Source organism: Chrysemys picta, chromosome 11, assembly GCF_011386835.1.
Source record: "Chrysemys picta bellii isolate R12L10 chromosome 11, ASM1138683v2, whole genome shotgun sequence".
NCBI lineage: Eukaryota > Metazoa > Chordata > Testudines > Emydidae > Chrysemys > Chrysemys picta.
Genome location: NC_088801.1, coordinates 75,196,688 through 75,220,222, shown reverse-complemented (window position 1 = coordinate 75,220,222; position 23,535 = coordinate 75,196,688). Strand labels below are relative to the sequence as shown.

The 23,535-nt window shown below is 47.7% G+C and overlaps 1 protein-coding gene across 5 annotated transcripts in view; it reads right to left on the bottom strand.

Annotated features, from left to right (window-relative positions):
• Positions 1-633: 633 nt before the first annotated feature.
• Positions 634-23,535, bottom strand: part of RAMP1 (receptor activity modifying protein 1) — a 127,138-nt gene continuing 104,236 nt past the window's right edge. For 3 of the 5 annotated variants that reach the window (XM_005281811.5, XM_024106569.3, XM_024106568.3), the window contains one exon: positions 634-1,429. In XM_005281811.5, coding sequence (XP_005281868.1) covers positions 1,174-1,429 — 256 coding nt within the window. In that variant the 3' untranslated portion in view covers positions 634-1,173. Of the gene's footprint in view, positions 1,430-2,986; positions 3,122-23,535 lie in introns of all 5 variants that reach the window. The other 2 variants (XM_065562219.1, XM_065562218.1) reach the window with 1 other exon arrangement.

Here is a 23,535-nt window from a genome sequence, read left to right as displayed (position 1 = left end):
TGCTAACGTGTGTATCGCACCTTCCTCCTGAAGGGTGCCACAAAGAAGGAAGAATAGGCTTGTGGTGAAGCCCCCAGAGTGAGCCTTAGGCTGCATTCAGTTCCCAGATTTGTTGCAAAACTCCCTGGGTAAGTCACTTAAACCTATCTGTGCCTCAGTTCCCCATGGAAGAATCTTTCCTTTCCCTCTATTTAGATTGTAAGCTCTCCAGGGCAGGGATTGTCTCTTGTTATGTTTGCACAGTGCCTGGCACTATGGGGCCCTGATCTTGGCTGAGGTCTCTAGATATCCTTTAGATATTCTGAGAAACTTTCTAACTATCCGCATACTTAAGGTCTGGAACAGGCTGCCAAGGGAGGTTGTGGAATCCGCATCAGTGGAGGTTTTTAAGAACAAGTTGGACAAATACCTGTCAACGATGGTTTAGGTATACTTGGTCCTGCCTCAGAGCAGGGGGCTGGACTTGATGACCTCTCATAGTCCCTTCCTGCCCTACATTTCTACAGTTCTATGAAACTATAAGAGAAATAACTTGCAAAAATCTCTTTTAACCATGAAAAGTCTGGCTTCTGTGTAGCTAGGCAGTGCAGCAGTATTTCAGTACATTATAAGCAAAAAACCTGACAACAACGGTTTGCAAAGTAATCAAGGGTTCCTTTAATTAACAACGATAGACTTCAGAAGCATTCAAGCCAAAACTTTGCAAGAAATAAATTATAATAATTAGATGTCTACAGAATGGTACCTCGCCAGATCCATCCTGTGGCTGATTACTGATTAAGTGTATAAACACTAATCGTGACCTATACTATATACTTTTCAATTAATTGTCTTTATAAATGATTTTTAAAATGACCAAGTAATTGGTTTGCAAGAAGTGCTGCAGTTACTGAGAGTAATTATTGAGAAGTGGCATTAGTCCAAAGCATATCACCTCTGCCTGAATAAAGGGTTGTTATCCAGAGGAAATGTATATAAGTACAGCACCCCTCTCTGCTCAGGACAGTGTTAAACGTCAAGTGTGCACTGTTCTGTCTCCACACTTTGCCTTCGGGTTACAAAGCTTCCAACGTGCTGCTGATTCCACAAGGGCTCGCCCGGTCTGACAGAGAGGGTTTAGTCCACAGGAAGGTAGGTCTCTATTGATGTAGTGAGATCCTGGGGCACACTAGCTTACACAATGCCCTCACTCCGCTTGCTCCGCCACACCACCAGCGCCGTCATGAGCAGGGTGATGAGGATGGGGACCACAAGGAACGGGTATAGGATGTTGTTCGGTGGGTCGCGTAGAGACCTCCCAGAGAGGGAGCAATTTTTGAAATAGTGCTTGTGAATGGCTATGAAGAACTCGTCCACCCGCTGGTTCGGCCAATAGCAAGCCAGTTTCTCGGCTATCAGCAAGGTGCAGTTGATGAGCTCGCCGTAGGAGCTGGAAAAGAAGAAGGCATTAGTTAGAAAGCTAGATGAGTTCAGAGCTGTCATTCACCAAACAGAGTGAGCTAAAACACCTCCGGGCTTGCTCTTCAGAGTTGCTCAGCACCCAAAACTCTGCCTGGCAGCAGTGGGAGCTGCTTTGAAAACTGGGCCTCTCAGCTCTAATTTCACTGGACACTATCGGCTAAGCCTGAGGGCTGGATCCGGTGAGGTGAAAGGACCCTCAGCTCCCCCTGGTCTTAAGAGCACGTAACAAGCCCAAGATTTGAGACTGCCGAGCTTGTGGGATCGGATGCAGTCACAGCCTGAGGTGATGAGACCGCAAGTGCTTCATGCTTGACTGAGCAATAATGCAAAAATGTCAAGGAGAGAACGGTGAGGGGTATTCACTGTGCTAACTCGCTCCTCAAAGAAACACTCCAAAGGGCTTTAGAACCTGGATTTGTGAGGAAAATAAACCAAATTAATGCTTAGAAAAAGATCAGCAAACATCACAGTTGATGACATCCATAGCTCAGGGGAAAGCACCCACTGGGGTGACTGAAATGCCTTCCCCGTACATTTACGGCATACTTGAGAACAATAGCAATCACCACCTCTGATCCACCACTGGCTAATGAGCCCCCAAAACCACAATTCTTCATGTTGGAAGCAGACAGGATTTCACATTCGCAAGAGATCCAGACAATGAATGCAAAACTTGTGTTGCTTTTCAAGTTGTGCTGTTGTCAGGTTGGGAATGTGACGGGTTTGGGCCCTTTGGGGTGTCACCTGATGTGCTGAGACACCACTGAGCCTGTCTATTCTGCCAGCTGGGTCCCCTTTACCTTGCCTTGCTGGTTAGGCCCACAAGCCTCTTCCAGCCTGGCACACAGGCAGGGCCACGCCCAGCTGCACAGAGACAGGGATCCGCTCTGGAAAGATTCAGCCTTAGGAGCTTGCCCCAACACCCTGGTGCCCACTCCCTTTAAGGGGGACAAACCCAAAGATTTTATGAAATTTGCCCCCTCCCTCAATGTGGAGGGAGATATGCACCACTTCTTGCCCCCCCTCCCCATTAGACATTACATAAACTGGGTTATATTATAAGCAAGAAATAAGTTTAACAACTACAAAAGGTGAATTTTAAGTGAATATAAGAGATAACCGCCAGAACAAAGCAGATTACTGACCAAATAAAGCAAAATATACAAGCTAAGCTCAATATACTTAAGAAACAGGTTACAAAATATAAATTATCACCCTAAGTGTTATTTTAGGCAGGTTGCAAAGTTTCTGTGGTTCAGAGTTCCAGTTACATTCCTTTTCAGACTGGACCCCTGTCTCAGTCTGGACTCTCCCCCCCCCCCTTCCCTTCAGGCGGCTTTAACAGTCTTTCTTCTTGGGCAGACAGGCCAGGGAGAGGAGGAGTCCCGTTTGCCTTCCTTCCCACCTTTAAATAAGATTTACATAAGGCAGGAATCCTTTGTTTCCCAAACTTGACCCCTCTTCCCTTCCAGGGGAAAGTTACAAGACGTCCCAGGTAATGTTTCGTGTCAGGTGACAAGACCACCTGGCTCTGTAGCATCACAGTGTCCATGAGTCAGTGGCAGTATGGAGCGTCCATCCGCAAGAAGGCCAAGCGCTTCACTGTCCATTGTCCTCACTGATGTTTCATCAGCCCTGTCTGGCTTTCCCATTGTTGTACCTGAAGTGTTAGCAGTGGGCATCACCCAAAATAGCATAGTTAAAATACAGATACAGAGTCAATATTCCTAACTTCAGATACAGAAATGATACAGGTAAACAAATTGAATAATCACATTCAGTAAATTATAACCTTTCCAATGATATCTTACAAGACCCATCTAGCATAAAGTACATCTCAGTTATGTCATTCATATCGTAAGCATATTTTCATAAAGAATATGGAGTGAAATGTCACAGAGAATTCTATAGCATTTATAATATGATTTTTGGTGGATGTGTAAGGCAGTGGCTAACTAGTTTATTTGACTGTAATCCTTGCTATTAGTTCTCTTTTATTAAGGGGTGCAAAAAGGCCCTTTATGCTAGACCCCCCCCCCTTATTTATATTGCATATTACAGTGTACTTTATTTAGTAATCCTTTGATACACTTGTAAATTAAATGTATCCCTACTATACTAAATAACTACTGAGATTTCAAGGCAGCTTTTAAAAATAGTCTATTTAGCTCTAATTCTCCAGACAAGTTTTTTATTCCCTCAACTGCAGACCAATAAAAATTCATGGCCAATGTTTCCAGTTTCTGCAAAGCCAAGAAAGAATACTATGTTCAACCTAGGTTGAAATATATTATTTTGACAAATTAAGCACTCTGCAAAAATTAGTGGTAACCAGTAGATAATACCTTTCCTAAACTTAATCAGCATAAAAAAGTATCTCAAGGTTTTCTCTGAGCATCAGTACAGTAGAACCTTGATTTTAATTAACACTCATCTTAGAAATGACCAGCTATACAAACAATTTTTCCTGGTTATTTTGGGGGGAGAGGCTTTGTGGTGGGGGGGGGGAGAGGGGGTTAGTGGAATTGCATAACATAAGTGATGTTGATGAAGAAAAAGTCCATGATAGTAGTGAAATATCCGAGACTTCTTGTCCTGGGAGATTTCAACACACACATCCACAAGGCTGTGGATGCGAAAGTCAGAAAATTCATCTCCTCACTTGTCTCCTCATCTCTGGTCCAACCCACGTGGCGACTGACTTGATTTTTGGCCTAGATGTCAAGACAGAGGACATCACAACCTAGCCACTGTCTTGGACAGATCATCACCCCATTAAGGCAGTGGTCAGAGACTTTCCAGGGCCCAGGCCACAAGATGGACCAAAGATCCTGATTCGATTACGACGACTCATGCACTCCAACAAATTACAAAGTTTGCTAAAGGACAACCTCGCCCACAGGACGAGGAGTCGAGGACCTGGTAAATAGTTACCATTCTACACTGGTCTTGCCCTTTGACATACTGGCCCCCAAGTGGCTCCTTCCTCCCCACCACCCACACAGATCTCCCTGGTTTTCTGACACGCTGCGGCAGATGAAGAGAGGGGCAGAAACTCAAGCACCAATGGTAGGAAAACAAAGGCTGATTCAGACAGGATGAAACATAACTTATTTCTCAAAGCCTATGCTGAGCCTGTATTACAGGCCAAACGAACCTTCCAACCAGTCTCCACTGAGGCTGCCAAATCCCTCCCCAAAGAGTTATCCAAGTTGGTAAACAGCATCATTAATCCTGAGTCGCTGGAATCTGCATCAGAGCCCAGTACCAAGCACTGCGAGGAACTGTCATCCTACTTCACTGAAAAGATTGCACGCATTGGATCAAACACCATGGGTCACCAATACCCACCGGCACACCCAGAGTTCAGTACATTCACTTACCAGGAAGTTTAGGACATCTTAAAGGAGTCTCAACCCAAGACTTGTGAATCCGACCCATGCCCATCCTGGCTTGTGAAATGAGCTATGAGCAACTGGTGCCACTCCTGATTGAAATAGCCAATGCCTGATTGACAGAAGGTATCTTCCCTTTCTCCTTCAAACACACAATCGTCTGACCAACGCTGAAGAAGCCCAACTTGGATATTTCAGTTTTAGCTAACTATGGCCCCATGTCAAACATTCATTCCTGCGGATACAAGCAGGAGCAGATGAACTCCTAGTGGCAGATGCTAGGTTCACGCAAAGGTCTTTAGTAAGAACCCAAAGGTTAGATCATCCCTTGTCATCTTTGCCTGAGCAAGGCGGTGTGAGGAAGTGAGGCTTCTCAACCCCCGTATTTTGGGTCTGGTGTGAAGCACAGCCCCTGGAAGCCAGCGGGTGGGGCGGGGCTTCATCTCCACTTGGGGAGCACGGCAATTGGCTAGGTGCAAAGGGGAGCAAACCGCACATTTGCAAAGGGTTGCAACAAGTTACTCCCTCCTCCTCATCCCCTTAATCCTTCCTCCCCCACCTCGTCTCCCCCCTCCCCAAAAAACCCAGAGGGAGCACAGGCGTGTGTGCAGCTGCTCATGGCTGTGCTGAAAGGCACAATCTAGCCCCTAGGAAAGAAAAAGATATCCAGAAAACCTAAGGGCCTAATTCTGCCCCCCGCCCCGTATTGTGAAGCAGAGCCCCATTGCAGAGAGGCAGCTGGTTTGGGCCCCACCATCTGAGCAGCAGAGTTTCTAAACAGAATGTATTTCAGAGTGTCCCCCAGGGGAAAGATGTAAAACAAAAGCAGCTAAATACTAAATATTGTACCGTGCAGCGCTTCAGGGAGGCTGCTGCAGGGCTCGGATTTTATGACTTTGACTTGTCAAACTGGGTTCTTCATTCTCCTGTTTCTTCTCCCTGACTCACACGACAGGCCCCTACGTGAAGATCACTGTGCACGCTGGTGCAGGATGCAGAGCAAAATGCAGTTGTGTGGCAGATTTTCCTTTGTGGCATGGCCAGATTGCATATGTCACCAGTGCAAACGGGCCTTAAACCCAAAGTATCCAGTTTCAGGATGGTGGGGTTACCTCAAGGCAAGGTACCAGAGATTCCCAAACTTCTCTTATTGCGTACCCACTTCCAGATCTACCAGCTGCCCACATGCCCTTACCCGTCTCATCACTGATACTTTGTGTGTTCTTCTTAACACTACCTGTCTCTAACCATCTGTCCATATTTCACGGTTATGCACAGATATAGTTATAGTGCGATGTAGGTAACCGAACACCCCCTCCCCCCCCCAAGTTCTGAGCTCAGACTGGACAGTTGCTGGGCAACTGAACTGGTGCTGTACGGTGATTGGTGGTGAGAGCTCTGTATGTCAGCGTCTCTGTGTTCTCATTGGTACATCTTGAAGTAAATTAACTACCGTATTTTCTATAACAAATTCCCACAGAGTTTTAAAGCTTCATCTGAGTAGCCTGTAATGAAAATGCAATAAATAAAATAAAATCTGCTATTACACGATTTCTCCTGCATACCCCCCAGAGATGTCTCGGGGACCCCCAGGGGTACACGTGCCACAGTTGGGGAATCCCTGCCCTACGCCATTCCCGATCTGTTGTGGCATATCAGGGTAAAGGGCAGGTGGCCAATATCTGTGGCTGTAATTTTGGCTGCTTAGGGTCATTAGCAGTCCTTGGGTTGCTCTAATTCAGGGCAAAGGAACTACCCCCACGCACAGTGTGCAGTTCAGCTAGAGACCGGGATATGGCCCAGTAAGAATGTAGGCCCCTCACCTCCAGGGTTTTTTCCTCCATGTAAATGGGCCAGTATGGGAAGAGCTTTTGGTTGATAATTCCACCCCCTCTGCACAGGTGCTGGGTGTCACAGACATTGCAGCCCCATGCAGTATCTTTGGGGAACGTACTGTATTAAGTTGATGTATCACTGGGAGCCAGGGATTGTGCGTATGATTGTGTTCTAGTGCACGGGGAGGGTTACCACGGCTCCTTCAGGAACTAAAACTGTGGGGGCTGATTAAGATGACTCACTCACATTGTAAACACTGCAAGAGATACCACCCTCTGGAGAGGCTCATGTATATTGGTTCAAACTGGGTTTCCAGAGACTAGGAAAACCAAGAACGGGTTTTGGCTTAAAAGGGCTGTGTTTGAACTCACCCAGGGCCTTTATTTTGGTCCAGCAAATGGGCAAGACCTTCTATCCAAAGGGGGGGATCCCAATCCTTGCAGAATAGTTGGAAGGACCTTGGCCTGCCTGATAGGGCCCCATAACACTAACGGGTGACCTCTGGTAAGTATTCAGCATGGATATACAGTATATTGTTTTTATGTATTCTCTGTAATGCTTTCATCTTAAAAATAAGTGTGCTTGCTTAGAAAGGGCTGTGTGCTAGCTTGTAACTGCTGGCATTACGCTGTTGATTGCCTGCAGAGAGAAAGCAAAGCACAGGCACCGGTGTTTAGGCAGACTGGCTTGCTGGGGATATCCCAGTGTAAGGCAGAGGACTGTGAAGCCTTAAAACCCCAGTCAGAGAGAGAGAGAGAGAGAGAGAGAGGTGGGTCCCTGCCCAAGAGAGGTGATGACTGGGAGCCGGTAACCCTAAGTGAGTGCCTTGAGGGACCACAGAGGGGATATACAGGTGCGGTTACCCTGAAACTGCAACACCAGGGACTGCCACATTTTTCATACCACACCCAGAAGGAAGAAATTCTGGGAGTGATGTTGAGCTGTGGCCAATTGGTGCTGCCCAGTAAGATGGTGACAGGTGGGGTGAATAATTAGAAGTGGGTGAAACGGTTCACACAAAATAAAAACTGATCTGAACCATTGCCCAGGCAGCACACCAAAATCAAACCCATTTTTTTCTCTGAGTGTGAAGAGAGAACTTTTGTTTTCACTTTCCCTGCACTTTGTGGTCAGGACTGGAGGCAAAAGTACCCCTACAGGACAAAGTCCCATGGTATCTCCGACCACAAAGTGAAAGGAAGTACTGGAAATCTTCTAGAGTCACCTCTTCTCACAGCATCTCAATTCTAAATCCCAGAGAGGTTCAGGTGAACATCCAAATTCCTGCTTGTTTTCACCTCACCCCTAGACCTTTTGAGATCTGTTCAGCACTGGGAATGGTGCCATCTCTCAGACAGTCGCATTTGGTGGCAATACTTCCAACAAAAATGTCATTCAATTTTGGAGCCCCTAGCCCACCCAAAGGCATCTCCAGAACACCCGGAGGTGGTAAGTGATCTCAAATTTGGAAACTACATACTGGCCTATGTCTGAGGGGACTTCAACCAGTTCTGACTGCAGCACTGCTAGTAAAGAACAGAATTTTCAAATCCCAGTCAGACCATGATTGTAACAGTGATACTGCACCCACTCATGTTCTGTTCTTTAAACCATGGAGGCCTATGGGTCTCCTCAGAGGCTGTATTTCCGTGTGCCTATTGCTGTGAGATAATTATCAATGTGGCTTTTGTACTGAAATTACGCTGTAGGTGTCCAGTTCTCTGATCAGTGAGGGAGCATGCAGAGAACTGCCACACTGGAGAATGGATGAATAAAAGGATATCTGAGTCAGAGGGCTACAATCAATTTGAAAAACTGTGGTGTAGTTCCTGTTGCTTGGAAACCACTTCCTTTTCTTTGTTGGCCCATGTCTTTAACAGATGACATATCTGGAGTCTAGCTGAGAGGCAGTTCAAAAAAAAAAAAAAAAGAAGAAAAGCTGGGGGGCGGGGGGAGAAACCCTCCGCAAAGTGAAAAACGCAGAGGTTGCTTAGAAACTGAGAATGATTTGACTTCCACCTAACCTCTCATGTTTAATCATTTGGGATCTCTTTGTACGTAGACTACTTTAGTTTGCCATTTCCAAAGGCTAAATGCAAGGCATCCACTTTGGTGTATTTACCCACACACACTAATAGAAACCTTTTTCAGTTGACTTTGCTGTAGTTGAACTCATCAGTGGGAACATGTGGCTGTCAAGGCCTGGTTGAGGAAGTATCTCTACATATGGGCACGTTCATCAATCAAGCATCGTCTATTAGTTATTTACAGGGCCCTGTGTCTACTGCACTCAGACAAATGGCCTCGTAATATATCTATTTGCCAGGATGCTAAACTCATCTCCGTGTCACTCCCTGTAAATGGCCATTTTCCTGCTATCTTCTGCTCCTCAGCTTGTCCATTCACCATTATTTCTTCCTTCTTTCTCTATGGCGATGTTTGTTTCCCCACCTGGGGAAGCTCAGAGGGTTTACTGAGTCTGCTCCCAAGCTGATTTCACCCATGAGGCCAGATTCACTTGATCTGTTCACAAACCTTCTGGCCCATCTGGGCTGAGTTTTGAGTTTGTAACAGACTCTAAACTTTTGCATGGCTTTGTGATGCTGACGTGCTTCTATACAAGAGAGAGAAATCCATGAAATACGGTTACAGATCAGTGGGGAATTATACTGTAGCCCTCTCATTGCTCATTGTGTGCTCTATGTCCCGCTCTGGGCCTGATCCACAGAGAATACAACTCTGCTCTAGTTCCCATTTAGTCCGTATAGCTTAAGCTGTAGCGGTTCGTGCTCTTAGTTCCATAGAGCCTGGATTCAATTCCCAATGGCAACCAAGATTATATGCATGTTCAATAGAGCTGATAGGTTATGAAAAGTTCTGAAAATTTACGTGTTCATTTTGCGGTGGTCTTTTCAAAATGGACAGATTTTTAATGTATTCCATTTTTTTGCAAAACTTTTTTAAAAAGGTTCGGTGCTGAAAGCTTTCGTTTTGAGGATTCTTCCTCAAGAATGGTGGGAGGGGGAGTGAAAATGTACTTTACAAAGAAAAAGACTAATGAAACAATTACCTATTTCAACCAGCTTTAATATTTAATCCCACATGGGGAAGGCCTTTAACTCTCAGAGAGGGAAATGCTCAGTGAGTTTTAGCTGGGAAAAATGCAACTCTCAACCATTTTCCCATTTCAATTGTTATTCCCCAGTTTCAGTAAATAATCTAGCCAGGCCTAGGTAACATGATATGCCACATTAAAAAGACCACGTCAACATATCTGTTTCTGTACATTTGTATCCAGTTATTTGTTTTGGATTTTTTTTTATTATTTAAAATTATTTTAACCATGTGTTTTGTTTTTAATTTGGAATGAAGGCTCCCTGAGGTTGAAGGTTGGCTAGAAGCTGGCATCATATTAACAGAACCTGATCAAGTTTTCCTCACACAGAACAGTCTGACCTACGTTGCCTCAAAGCGTTCCAGTCCTGTGACTTTCTTCAGCAAAAATTGACCAGTGTGGGTAGGATACTCTGAGGTTCTTGGAGATTCTGCAGTTACTCCCAAGAGCTTACTGTCACGGATTTTGGTTTGCCTTATATTGGCACTGAAGTAGAGTCAGTCTGTAAGGGCCCTCAAAATAACCCCCGCACTGAACATTACATAAATTCCTGTGCGGGGAAAGGGGATTTATTGGTTGCTTTAGCGACGTGTTCAAAATACTTGAACCTTGCTGTGGTGTTTATAATGTCTTAGAACCTAAAATATAACCTTGTAGTCTACAGCTGCCAACATGTAGCAATCCTAAGGGAACGTCAGGGTACTGCCAGGGTTTGGCGCACTTACGAAGGGAAAAATGGAAGGCAGTAGAGAAGCAAACTGTGGCCCAAGGAAGTATGTTGTTGAGTCCCGGTGAGATGGAGCTGCTGTGGGGATTATCCAGGCTGCATTTTTTAAATTTAATAAAACCTCAGTTCTAAAACCATCCCTAAACTGGGAGTGTAGCAGAAACACATCTCATATCTATATTGTGGTGACAGCTGAAAAGTTGAGTATATTTGCCAGATTTGCCATGTGGGAAAATAACGGTTACTCACCTTCTCGTAACTGTTGTTCTTCAAGATGTGTTGTTCATGTCCATTCCAATCAGGTGTGTGCACGCGTGTGTGCGTGGCAGCCAGAAAACTTTCCCCCTAGCAGCATCCGTCGGGTCGGCCTGGGTGCCCCTTGGAGTCGTGCCTTCCTGGCCCTCAATATAGAGCCCTGCCGGCCGGCCACCCCCTCAGTTCCTTCTTGGCAGCTACTCCGACAGAGGGGAAGGAGGGTGGGTATTGGAAAGGAACAGTTTCGTTCTCTTGATGTAGCAGGCTAGCGCCCTGCGGACATCCAAAGAGTGAAGCCTTTGGTCCCTGCCACTCGAGTGTGGCTTAGGATAGAATACTGGGAGGGAGATGTCCTGGTTGATGTGAAACTGGGAGATAACCTTCGGGACGAAAGCAGGGTAAGGCCTGAGCTGACCCTTGTCCTTATAGAATACAGAGTAAGGAGATTCTGAGGTTAGGGCCTTGAGCTCAGACACCCTCCTGGCTGACGTTATCGCTACCAGAAACGCCACCTTGTATGAAAGGTAGAGCAGGGAGCATGTCGCCAAAGGTTCAAAGGGCAGACCTGTGAGTCTGGAAAGGACCAGATTGAGGTCTGCCCCGTCCAACGCCTCCTCTCCTCATGCAATTAGTTTCCCTTCCTCCACCAGTGCAGAGAATTCCACACAGGAGTTCTGCAGCAGCCGCTCCGCAAACTTGGCCATCGCGCCGCAGGTGTTATACGAGTATCTGCTCATGATGGCCTCCTGGTTCAATATGCAGAGCTGCAACTCCCCAGTGGAGTAGACCTTCCTCCTAAATAGGTCTAGTTTTTTAGCATCCCTATTTTTAGGGGAGGGCCCTGGGTAGCCCTGGCGCTCGTGCTGATTAGCTGCATCAACCACCAGGGAATTGGGGGGCGGGGATATAAGTGTTCATATCCTTTTGAGGGAACAAAGTACCACCTTTCATTTCTCTTGGCCGTAGGTGGCAAAGAGGCCAAGGTCTGCCACAAGGTCTTTGTGGTCTCAGCAATGGTCTTAATTAATGGCAGAGCAATGTGGGCGGGCCTGGAGGGAGCGAGGATGTCTACCATAGAGGCGGCTTCCTCTACCACCTCCTCTGCCTGGATACCCAGATTCTGGGCCACCCGTTGCAGCAGCTGTTGTAGGACCCTGTTGTCCTCCAAGGCCAAAGCCATCGATGTTCCTTCCACAGTCTCATCTGAGGTCAGATTGTGGCCGGAGTGCCGCCTCCATGAGAAGGATCTTGGGCCTTTGCTCTTGGTCTTTTAAGGTCCTAGGGCAAAACCCTTTGCAAATTCTGCACCTCTCTTTCTGGTGACTCTCCCCGTGACACAGCAGACAGGAAGAGTGCGGGTTGCTCATAGGCATCAATTTTTCATAGTTCTCGCAGAGTTTGAACCCTGGAGACCAGGGCATATCCCGGTGCTGGGGAGCATTGGTGGAGGGTGGGGCTTGAAAGGAAACTTCTGACCTAACTACTAATACTAAACTAATACTAGTAACTACTGAGAACTAACTATAAACACTAAGAGTGGACACTGCAAGCAAAAGTAAGAGCAACAGATTGTTCCAGCTAGCCATCACCAGCGGCAAGAAAGAACTGGGGGTGGCAGGTCGGCAGGGCTCTATATTGAGCGCCATGAAGGCGCAACTCCAGGGGGCGCCCAGGCCGACCCGACGGATGCTGCTAGGGGAAAAGTTTTCTGGTGGCCGTGCATGCGCACACACCTGATTGGAATTGACATGAACAACCACTCGAGGAAGAACTCTATGTTGTAATGAGGATTTCCCAGCTCTCAGAACCCCCTTTGCTTTGTTAAATGATCTCCACTGTATGCACTTATGTATGTATATACACAGCATACGTGTGTGTGTATATACAGTATATGAGCCTGTTCCCACGCCCATCGAACACAATGATAAAAAGCCCATTGACTGCAATGGGGGAAAATCGGGTCTTTCGACACTAATAGTCGGAAATACCTTTTCATATAAATGCTGTTCTCCATATCATTGGCAGAATTTCATTTACGGCCTGACCCAAAGCCCACTGAATTCAATGGAAAGACACCCACAGACACTGATGAGCTTTGGATTGGGCTCTGAAACTGCCCCTGCTCTTCAAATCCTTTAAAAAAAAAAAAATCTCTTCTCACACTACTCACAACTATTTTCCTTCTGCAATCAACTCAAAGCAGCAGCGCTGTGGGGTCCCCATTTCCTAACAAAGCTAGCCAGAAGACTGCCAACCTAGTGTCATTTTCACAGTAGCTCTCCTTTCATCCTACAAATCCAGCAATTTAAACCATCAAGCCTTTAGGCAGACTGTGTCCTATGTTCTGTAGCTCTGAGAGTGCCACTCACCCTCTGTTCATAGCTCTGATGGTCAGTCTGACACCACAGCCAATCTAATTCCACGCTTCAGCTATTTCGATAAACATCACCCAGCCCCAGAGACACAACAATGGAGCGAAGGAAGTAATAAATACTAATGAATACCTGCCCAGGAATTTACCTTTTTCAGAATGCTTTAAAACAGCGTTTCTCAAACTGGGGTCCGCGGACCCCTGGAGGTCTGCGAGGGTACTCCGGGGGTCCACTGGCCCAGCTGATCAACTCCTCCTCTTCCCTCCCAGTGCCTCCCGCACGCCGCTGAACAGCTGTGCAGTGGTGTGCAAGAGGTGCTGGGGGGAGGGAACAGAACGGGGTGGGGGCACGCTTGGGGTGGAAAGAGGCGGGGAAAAGGAGGGGCTGGGGTGGAGCGAGGTGGGGTGGCGGTGTGGCCTTGGGGGAAGAGGTGGAGTGGGGGCAGGGGGACCTCGGGTGGCTAAAGTTTGAGAACTGCTGCTTTAAAACACATCAACCAGTTGCGTTACCCTTGTAACCCCCTCCCCTCTCCATTTCACTGGGGCACAGAGAGGCCAAGTAACTTGCACAAGGGCACAAAATGAGTCAGTGGCAGAGCTGAGTTTGGAATGCGGGAGTAGTGCTGGAAAAAAAGACATGTGAACATTTTCATGGAAGAACATGCTATTCTGCCTGTGTTTTGTCCAGCTCAACAGCACTAGCTGGCTCATGGCCACATTGCCTTTCTAACACACTTTTAACAAGTTCATTTTCCCCTCCTCTCAGACCTGTAAGTTGTAAATAAGTGCTGCTTTACAATCATCTTGAAAAATTCTGTATTATAAACAATAAAAGTAGTATGTAACCAACACCAAATTTTATATAATATACAACCCCTCCCAGATATTAAAATATGTATCTATCTGTACCTGCATATTTTAATCTAAACATGCCTAACATGGATGGCGTAAATATGAACTATATGGGATGGGGGGGTTTTAAGAGCGCTCGGCATGTTCCTAACTGTGCTCCCATTAAAGCCAGCAGGAGCTTCACCAGTGATTTCAGCAGGAGCAGAGTTAGGCCGACGTTATTTCAAAATCCCACTCAGGGTTGTTAGGTGCACTGTGTAGAGACAACGAGATAGGAGTCCGAATTACTGAGACAAAAAATGGACCCCTCATTTGACAAGCGCTAGGAATCAGAGGGACTTGGGCATGAACCAGGGTGCCAAGGGTCAGGACTGAGGAGGTTGTGTGCACATGCCCACTTGCAGAAATGTAGGGGACTTTACGACCCAAAATGTAGGCACCCGGTAATTCAGATGCCTACAGGGGGTTAGGCAACAATTGAGTGGGGTTTTGAGGATCTAAATTTTGGATTCGGTGACTAAAGTGGCACTTAGTTGCCTAAATCCCTTTCTGGATCTAGCCCTTAGGGGCTCTTGCCTTGCCAGGCGTTCCACACTGAATGCGACTGCACTGGCCTGCAGAGACAATTGGATGATAACCATGCAGGGATGTACAGTTAGACAGTGTGAAACTCTGCTGGGCACCAGAGCAACTGCATCCATATACCCAGACTCCCTATACTCAATGTCTTGTAGAAAATAATGAACCTTCCTGCCTTTCCCACAGACCCAGGGAAATAGTAAAGTGAAATAGTTGGTGCCTCTGATCACTTTAACTCTACGTATGATGCGAAGGCTCAAAAAAACATGCAGTGTCCATAATATTAAACCCCGATGTAATTATGTGACCCAGGAGAGCAAATGCTACAAATAGCCCACAGTGGTTGGCTGAGCTTACATAAGTAAACAAGCCCCTGTCTACGTGTTACGTGATAACCCTTTGGGTAAATCTATACTGCAATAAAAAGCCCGTAGCACTGTGCCCCAGAGCCCATGTGAGCTGGGTCAGGCTTGTGGAGCTAAAAATGAGTGTAGATGTTTGGGCTCAGGTTGGAACCCAGGATCTAAGACTCTCCCCCCCTCGCGGGGTCTCAGAACCTCAGGCTCCAGCCCAAGCCCAAACATCTACACTGCAACTGTTTAGCCCCACAGCCTGAGCCCCGTGAGCCCGAGTCAGCTGACCCGGGCCAGCCGTGGCCATGCCATGGTGTTTTATTGCAGCGTAGATGCACTTTTGAGTACAAGGCACTGACTTCCGGAAGGGCGGAGATGGTCTTTGGTGGGATATTTTGAGTCCAACATGTTGGGTGTTTGCTGAGTTCACGAAGTGAGCACGGTGCTTAGCCCGTGGTGGAAGCCGATTTGGCTGATGGATAAAAAAGGTTGCAGTCACTGCATTCCCTTTAGCAGACTGGTTAGTCAGGCCAGGACACCCTCCCATTTGATGTGCAATTCTGATCCGTTTTGGTTTATTTACATAAGGTATTAGCTGGCCCTTGAAAAGATGTAGCCATAGGTACTGGAACTAGGGGTGCTGGCGCTGTGGGGGCACCCCCTGACTTGAAGTGTTTTCCATCATATACAGGGTTTACAGTTTGGTTCAATGGCTCTCAGCACCTCCACTATACAAACTGTTCCAGCACTCCTGGGTGTAGTGGGCCATTGGCTCACCCTCACTCTTCCGCAGGTGGGCACCATAACTCTATATATGCGGACAGTGTATGTGTATAATAAAAACAACAACAATTGTAATGATTAATGTCAGGACCTACGAAATGCTGCAACCCTGATTGAAATCAACAAGAGTGTGAAGCCGCCTTTGGCCAATGCTAATATGTTTAAAGCAACAGGCAAGTAGATGTACATTGGTTTCCCACATTTGCCACTGAATTTGCTCAGAAAGGAAGCCCAATAATCAAGCTGTAATCAAAAGCATTTGGTCTAAGAACTAGGGGGTCTGTGTCATACCCCGTTGAAATCCAATGGGAGTCTTACCTGTCTAAATCCACACATTCTTACCTAGCCTGAATTCCCATTGGAGTTTTGCTTCCCATTGAAGTTTTGCCGGCAGCAGGACCAAGTAAAAGCTTCCTAAGGAGTTCAGGACTTGGCTCTAAATAAATAACCACGTGTATGTTACAATCAACCCTATTTAGCGAATTATTTGCATTGCCACTGAATTAGGTTTGCAAATGTGAAATCCTAGAGTCCCACTGGACGTGGCTAACATCCGTATATTTTTCCGAACACACGGCCAAATTCTGTCCTTAGGTTTGTTAACAACCCGCCACTGAAAGCAGGGGGAGCTGTATGTGCACTTGCATGTTTAGAACTTATCCAACTATAGTTACATACTTGTAAATATAAACCTTTGCCAGTCACAGATCGGAATTTAGTTACCATATCATTTACAATGGAATTGCGGAAATTCCATCCTCTGGCTACAGACTATTTGTACTTTCTATTTCATAGTACATGTTTTAATGGCTAAAATGCTGGGCATGCGTCATACCCATCTAGCCATCAGTTGGTCAGCTCAAACAAACTCATTTTTGTCAACCTGTTCGGAACCAACCTGAGTATCCCAGTCCTCCATCACAACACTCCTGAATGGGGACAAGGGAGGCTATTGCACCAGTTTTCTTCCATTTGAGAATCTGGCCACACTACCCAATCCAGGAGAATGAAAATTTTCCAAACTGGTCTTTGGCAGGACACCAGCAAGCAGCAGTGACTGATTTCAAGTCCTTTTAAGCAGCAGCCATAAATTTTCCAAGCACCATTTCACAAATGAGAGCTCTCCCTCAAAAGAACCACGCTGTGGGCTAATTCTTCTTTCAAAACAATAAATGCTGGCAGAGAGACAGGGCTTCCTCTTCAGCAGACTGTAAGTTGCCAACTTAAAAACCAGTGGCTTTCAATTGTTTTAAAATTCTGAAGCAGTCCAAGTGCTGAAACCAGAGTGTCTTTCCTTGAGCTCCCACAGGCATTCTTGGCCATTCTTAGTAACCTGGACCGCATAGAATCCAGGGAGGAATTGCTAAATTTGAAAATTGAAACTTTAGCACTAGCGAGTGAAGTGTTTCCATAACAGTATTACATTGTTTTTCAAAGGCCATATCCTGCCACTCTCTTTGGGGATAACACTGTGCAGACACATTTTAGAAAACGGGCAGCACAAATTAGCTCAGTAAGTTTCTATCCCTTAGCATTATGGGATAACCCTACCCTTGGGACGTTACTTCGACTTCTGGTTTTTCTCAGCATTTTCAGAGTGTAATAACGCATGTCCCTAGGAGGCGTCGTTAGAGAAAAGCATAGTTCCAGTATTGACAGCCAAAAGTGTAAGTCAGGCACCAAAAAAACCCCTAACAACCCCACTTTCCTTAACAAGATCCAGCTATCTCAGTATCTGCAATAGTGCACTTTACTTCCCTATGCTTTACTTCCCTATGCTTACTGACTGCATGTATTTAGTTCATTATCAAAGGCAATTACCAATTTTTATAGTACCACCAATATATAGGCACATAGAGTATATGAAACACACATACTCTGTGCAGTGATACGAAGTTTTTACAAGCCTCGGGTTAGACAATCTCAAATGAGTACCAATAAACCTTTTATTTTATATATTCTACGCCACCAAGCATTTGGCACTTGCTGCATATGATACAGAAATACTATTTTAGGGATGGTTCATTAAAAAGTGACGGGGACTATATTTTGTGTCCCTCCACATTTAAACCAAGCTGCCTTCGTTTCCATGACTGCTTTTTATATACATAATTTTACAGCTTTAAAACTGGGTTTCTCAGGACCCACCAGAGCTAAAAGCAAGAGCTGTGTATCCATGTCCAATTTCTAGCTTCCAAGTCCCTCCGTCCCAAACCTTCCCACTTGTAGCTTACAGGGCCATGAAGTATCTGACCTCAAACCCTGTCACTGGGCCAAGAGCAAACACTGCCCATTCTGGACAGGTACCATTGTGAAGGTGAAATTCCATATTTGGGGGAGGGGGCAATTGTGAAATATTTCTCTGTTTAAGGCTTCTCAGAGATTTGAAATATTAGAAGCAGTCCTGACAGGGCAGAGTAAAATGAAGGAATGAAAGACATTTATGTTGCAGTCTGATATTTAAATATTCGGAAGGTACATTGGTTTAAGGTGGGAATTAAAAAAAAAATTACTTCCTATCGCAACTAACCCGGGTTCACTTGCCTTGTGTTTCTGATTTCAGAAGTCTATTAGTTCTTGGTTCATCCAAGAGAAACGGCGCAGAAAAGACGTACATTTCTAAAACGAAACCCGAGGGGGAAAGAGAAACATTTTATGATTCACTTCATAAATATTTACTTAAGCCTCACATCACCTCCCTAAGGCAGTTAAATATCATTAGCCCCATTTTACAGGTGAGAAACCTGAGTGTCAGGCCTGATCTACACTGGGGAGGGAGGGGGAAATCGATCTAAGTTACGCAACCTCAGCTATGTGAATAACGTAGCTGAAGTCAACGTACTTAGATCTACTTACCGAGGTGTCTTCACAGCAGTAAGTCAACGGCTGACACTTCCCCGTCGACTCTTCCTGAGCCTCTCACCCTGGTGGAGTACCGGAGTCGACGGGAGACTAGACACAATAAATCGACCCCCACTGGATCGATCGCTCCCGGTTGATCCAGCGGGTAATGTAGACGTGCCCTCAGAAAGGCTAATTGATTAGCCCGAGGGCACAAAACTGTTGTTGGAAGGTGCTATACCTAAGGCTGCGAGTCTGTCACGGAGGTCATGGAACCAGGTCGGTTGACAGAGGGGAGCAAAGGGGGCAATTGCCCAGGGGCCCAGGTGATTTAAAAGGGCCAGGGGGTCCTCAGTCGCTGTCGCCAGTGCAGCAGGGCTAGACTATCTGCCAGCCCTCGCTCCGCCCCACTCCCGGAAGCGGCCGACATCCCTGCAGTTCCTGGGGGGGGAGGGGTCTCTGCATGCTGCCCCCACTCTGAGCGCCAACTCCACAGCTCCCATTGGCCGGGAACTGCAGCCAATGGGAGCTGCAGGGGCAGTGCCTGCGGGCAGCAGCGTGTGGAGACCCCCTGGGCCCCCTGCCTAGGAGCCGCTGCCAGAGGGATGTGCCAGTCACTTTCAGGAGCTGCTCAAAATAACCGCCAACTCCCTCCTGCACCTCAACCCCCTGCCCCAGCTGGGAGCCCGCACCCTGCACCCAAACTCCCTCCCAGAGCCTGACCCCTCCCTCCCTCCCGCACCTCCCTCCCAGAGCCCGCACCCCCCCTGCACCCAAACTCCCTCCCAGAGCCTGACCCCTCCCTCCCTCCCGCACCTCCCTCCCAGAGCCCGCACCCCCCCTGCACCCAAACTCCCTCCCAGAGCCTGATCCTTCCCTCCCTCCTGCACCTCCCTCCCAGAGCTCGCACCCCACCTGCACCCAAACTCCCTCCCAGAGCCTGACCCCTCCCTCCCTCCCACACCCAAACTCCCTCCCAGAGCCCGCACCCCTCACCCCCTCCTGCACCCAAACTCCCTCCCAGAGCCTGATCCCTCCCTCCTGCACCTCCCTCCCAGAGCTCGCACCCCCCCGCATCCAAACTCCCTCCCAGAGCCTGACCCCTCCCTCCCTCCCGCACCTCCCTCCCAGAGCCCGCACCTCCCTCCCAGAGCCCGCACCCCCCCTGCACCCAAACTCCTTCCCAGAGCCTGACCCCTCCCTCCCTCCCGCACCTCCCTCCCAGAGCCCGCACCCCCCCTGCACCCAAACTCCCTCCCAGAGCCTGATCCCTCCCTCCCTCCCACACCTCCCTCCCAGAGCTCGCACCCCCCCTGCACCCAAACTCCCTCCCAGAGCCTGACCCCTCACTCCCTCCCACACCCCGCACCCCCCCCTGCACCCAAACTCCTTCCCAGAGCCCACACCCCTCCCGCACCCAAACTCCCTCCCAGAGGGGATGGAGTGAGCAGGGGGCGGGGACTCAGAGAACGGGGAGGGACATGGGCATGGTCTCAGGGAAGGGGCGGGGCAGTGGGCGGGACAAGGGTCTTTGGGTTTGCGAGATTAGACAGTTGGCAACCCTGCTTGGCGGGCATGTGGAAGCCCTGGCCATGCCGGAAGAGCGCACCCAGCAGCTTGCTGGGCACCAGCCACCGCAGGCACGGCACCACCCAAATGTCATGTGGACCGCGGGTGTGGCTTGTGCGTGCATGGGAGCCCCTTGACTGTTCTGCCCTGGGACCTGGAATTGCTGTCGGCGGGCCTGCACGGAAGTCACGGATTCCGTGACTTTCCGTGGCTTCTGCAATGGCTGGCACTGGCTCAGGGGCTGCCCGATCCGGACAGCCCCTGGGCCAGCAGCAGCAGCAGCACGGGTATGTGAGAGGGGGCTCAGGGCTAGGGGCAGGGGATTGCGGGGTGCGAGGGGGTGCTTATCTTGAGGTGGGGGCCCCCCCGGCTCCCAACGGCATGGCCCAGCAGCTCCTAGGCAGCGGAGAGGCAGGGGGGGGAGGGGCTCCGTGCTGCAGGCTGCCCGTGCCCATAGGCCCCGCCTCCTCAGCTCCCATTGGCTGCAATTCCTGGCCAATGTGAGCTGCAGCAGCCGGCGCTTGTGGCAGGAGCACCGTGCAGAGCCCCCTTGGCTCCTCCGCCACCTAGGAGCTACAGGGACACGGAGCCGGGTAGGGAGCCCCTGCCAGCCCCCCAACCTTCCCCCCCTCAGCACCACTGCAGGGGTCCTGGGTTCCACACTGCTGGGCCCCCCCCCAGCACCAGCGGGGGTCCCAGGCCACCTCCCCCAGCACTCGTGGTGCCCCTGGACCCCCCACCTCCCGAGCACCCGCGATCCCCCCGCCCAAGTTTTAGTCATGGGTATTTTTAGTAAAAGTCATGGACAGTTCACGGGCTATGAATGTTTGTTTACTGCCCGTGATCTGTCCATGACTTTTACTAAAAATACTCGTGACTAAAACGTAGCCTTAGGTCTAGCGTTTAGGAGGGATCAAACAAATAGGATTTGGCAGAAGACCTACAAGTTTCTACAGCAAATAAACTACAGAATGTCAAAGAAAAATGCCCTTTCCACAGAATTTTTAATTCAACGTCAGAACCAGGCATAAAATAGGACTCTCCTGATCACAAACCCATGCATCATCCACTAGATCTCTCTGCTCCCCCAGCCAGGTGATGTCTGTCTCTCAGTTTCTCCGGTTGTAAGATGAGGAGAATACCTATTTACAGGAGTACTGTCTGTGAAGTATTACAGGACCCACTGTACCTCTTAAGTCATTGGAGGTCTGCTCTTGACTTCAATGGGAGTAGGATCAAGCCATTAAAATGTTGATAACCTGGCAGGTTGGATGAGCACTGCACAAAGGAGAAAAACTCTCCCTTTATCCATCTCTGTTGCCTTTCAGAGAGTCATTGTCTGGGACAATGAACCCAGAAGAGAGAAAGGAGTTGGTTGGCCACTTCTCTGTCCCCTCCCTCATCCTGTGCAACAGATCTGGAACATGAACGTGCTTAGCCTGGTATCCTGCTGGATATTCCTGCAGTCCTGGCCCTCCCTTTCTTTCTGTCCCAGAGCTAGCCCACTGGGAGCACTCACACATACATGTCCTGCTGAAGCCAATGGTCGTTTTGCCAGTGACTTCAATAGCAACAGGATTTAGACCACAGTCCAGCGGTGCCCACTGAGCAGGGGCAAATGGATGGGCAAGACCATTCACAAGTCAAAAAATTAGATTGCAGAAACAATTCTGCAGTGACACGGGTTTCTGTTTTCATTATGTAGTAAGTAAAAAGATTTCCCACTGGTAATTTAAAAGGATCATCATATTCTCTTTCCAGGAATACCTTGTCAGGCAGATGTATTGAAGCAATTAGCCTGACTAGCACCTTTGATATATGATGCTGATTCTCTCTCAAACTCCTGTGATCCAACCCTTGGAAGTCCCCTCTGTGACGGTGCACCCCATAAGGCTTTATGGAAGTATGCTTATGAATGTATATATGACATAACTGGAATATGTTTTATGCTACATATGCCATGTAACATATCTCTGCAAAGGTTATGATCTACTGAATGTATTCATCCTATTTGTATGCATGTTTCATTGTTGTAGTCGAAGTTACGAATATTGGCTGTATACTTGTTTGATTTTAAATAGCCTTAGTAAGGCATTTGGTCAGGTTCTTTAGAAGGGAATTTGGAAAGTTAAGTGCCCAATCAAGAAGCACTTAACGGACAATGGATCTTGGAAGGCTCCAATCCACATAATAAGTCTACATGGGGACGTTCAAGGAAGCATCAGAGAGTCCTGTGGCACCTTTAAGACTAACAGATGTATTGGAGCATAAGCTTTCGTGGGTGAATACCCACTTCGTCAGGAAGCATGCAAACAATGGCTGCTGCCTGTAAAAACTGAGTCATGCATGGACATGTGACTTGCCCAGGTGACTCCAAAACGCCATCTTGGAGCTGGACTTGGAGAGAGGAGGGGTTTCTCCACCCATAAGAGTAAGTCTATTTAAGCCCGTGGGAGACCCCTCCATTTTGTCTTCAGCTCACGAGATAGCCTCTTCACTCCCAAGGATACTCGAAAGAAACTGGAACAAAGGACAGTAACTACAGGGGGTGTGAGTGATTGCTGGACCCAGACTAGAAGGAGACTAGTCTGTAAAAGGAAGCTTATTGGAACTCCTCTGAGGGTGAGGTTTTATCTGTATTCAGTCTTCTTACTGTATTAGACATAGACTTGCGTGTTCTATTTTATTTTACTTGGTAATTCCCTTTGTTCTGTCTGTTACTACTTGGAACCACTTAAATCCTACTTTCTGTATTTAATAAAATCACTTTTTACTTATTAACCCAGAGTATGTATTAATGCCTGGGGGGACAAACAGCTAGGCATCTCTCTCTATCAGTGTTATAGAGGGCGAACAAGTTATGAGTTTGCCCTGAATAAGCTTTATACAGGGTAAAATGGATTTATTTGGGGTTTGGACCCCATTGGGACTTGAGCATCTAAGTGTTAAAGACAGGAACATTCTTAAGTTGCTTTCAATTAAACCTACAGCTGTTAGGGAACGTGGTTCAGACCTGGGACTGGGTTTGCAGCAGGGTAGCGGGGCACTGAAGTCCCAAGCTACCAGGGCAGGAAAGCAGGGGCAGAAGTAGTCTTGGCACATCAGTTGGCAGTTCCCAAGGGGGGTTCTGTGATCCAACCCGTCACACCCTCCCATCTTGTTTCCTATTTTCATTGTGTATATTCATTGCTTGCGGGGGAGGGCGGATAGATAGGAAGGCAGTTGGTAAAATGACTGTAATCTGTAAAATAATCCACCGGCCCTGATCATTCCCCAGTGCACTGGGTTGCACTATTTGCTACTATAGCCATTAAAAAGACCACATCAGCAAAAGGAAATGCTTCCACTGGAAAATAAATGCTCCCAATAAGCCTTTAATTGCTTTGGTGGAGGACAGC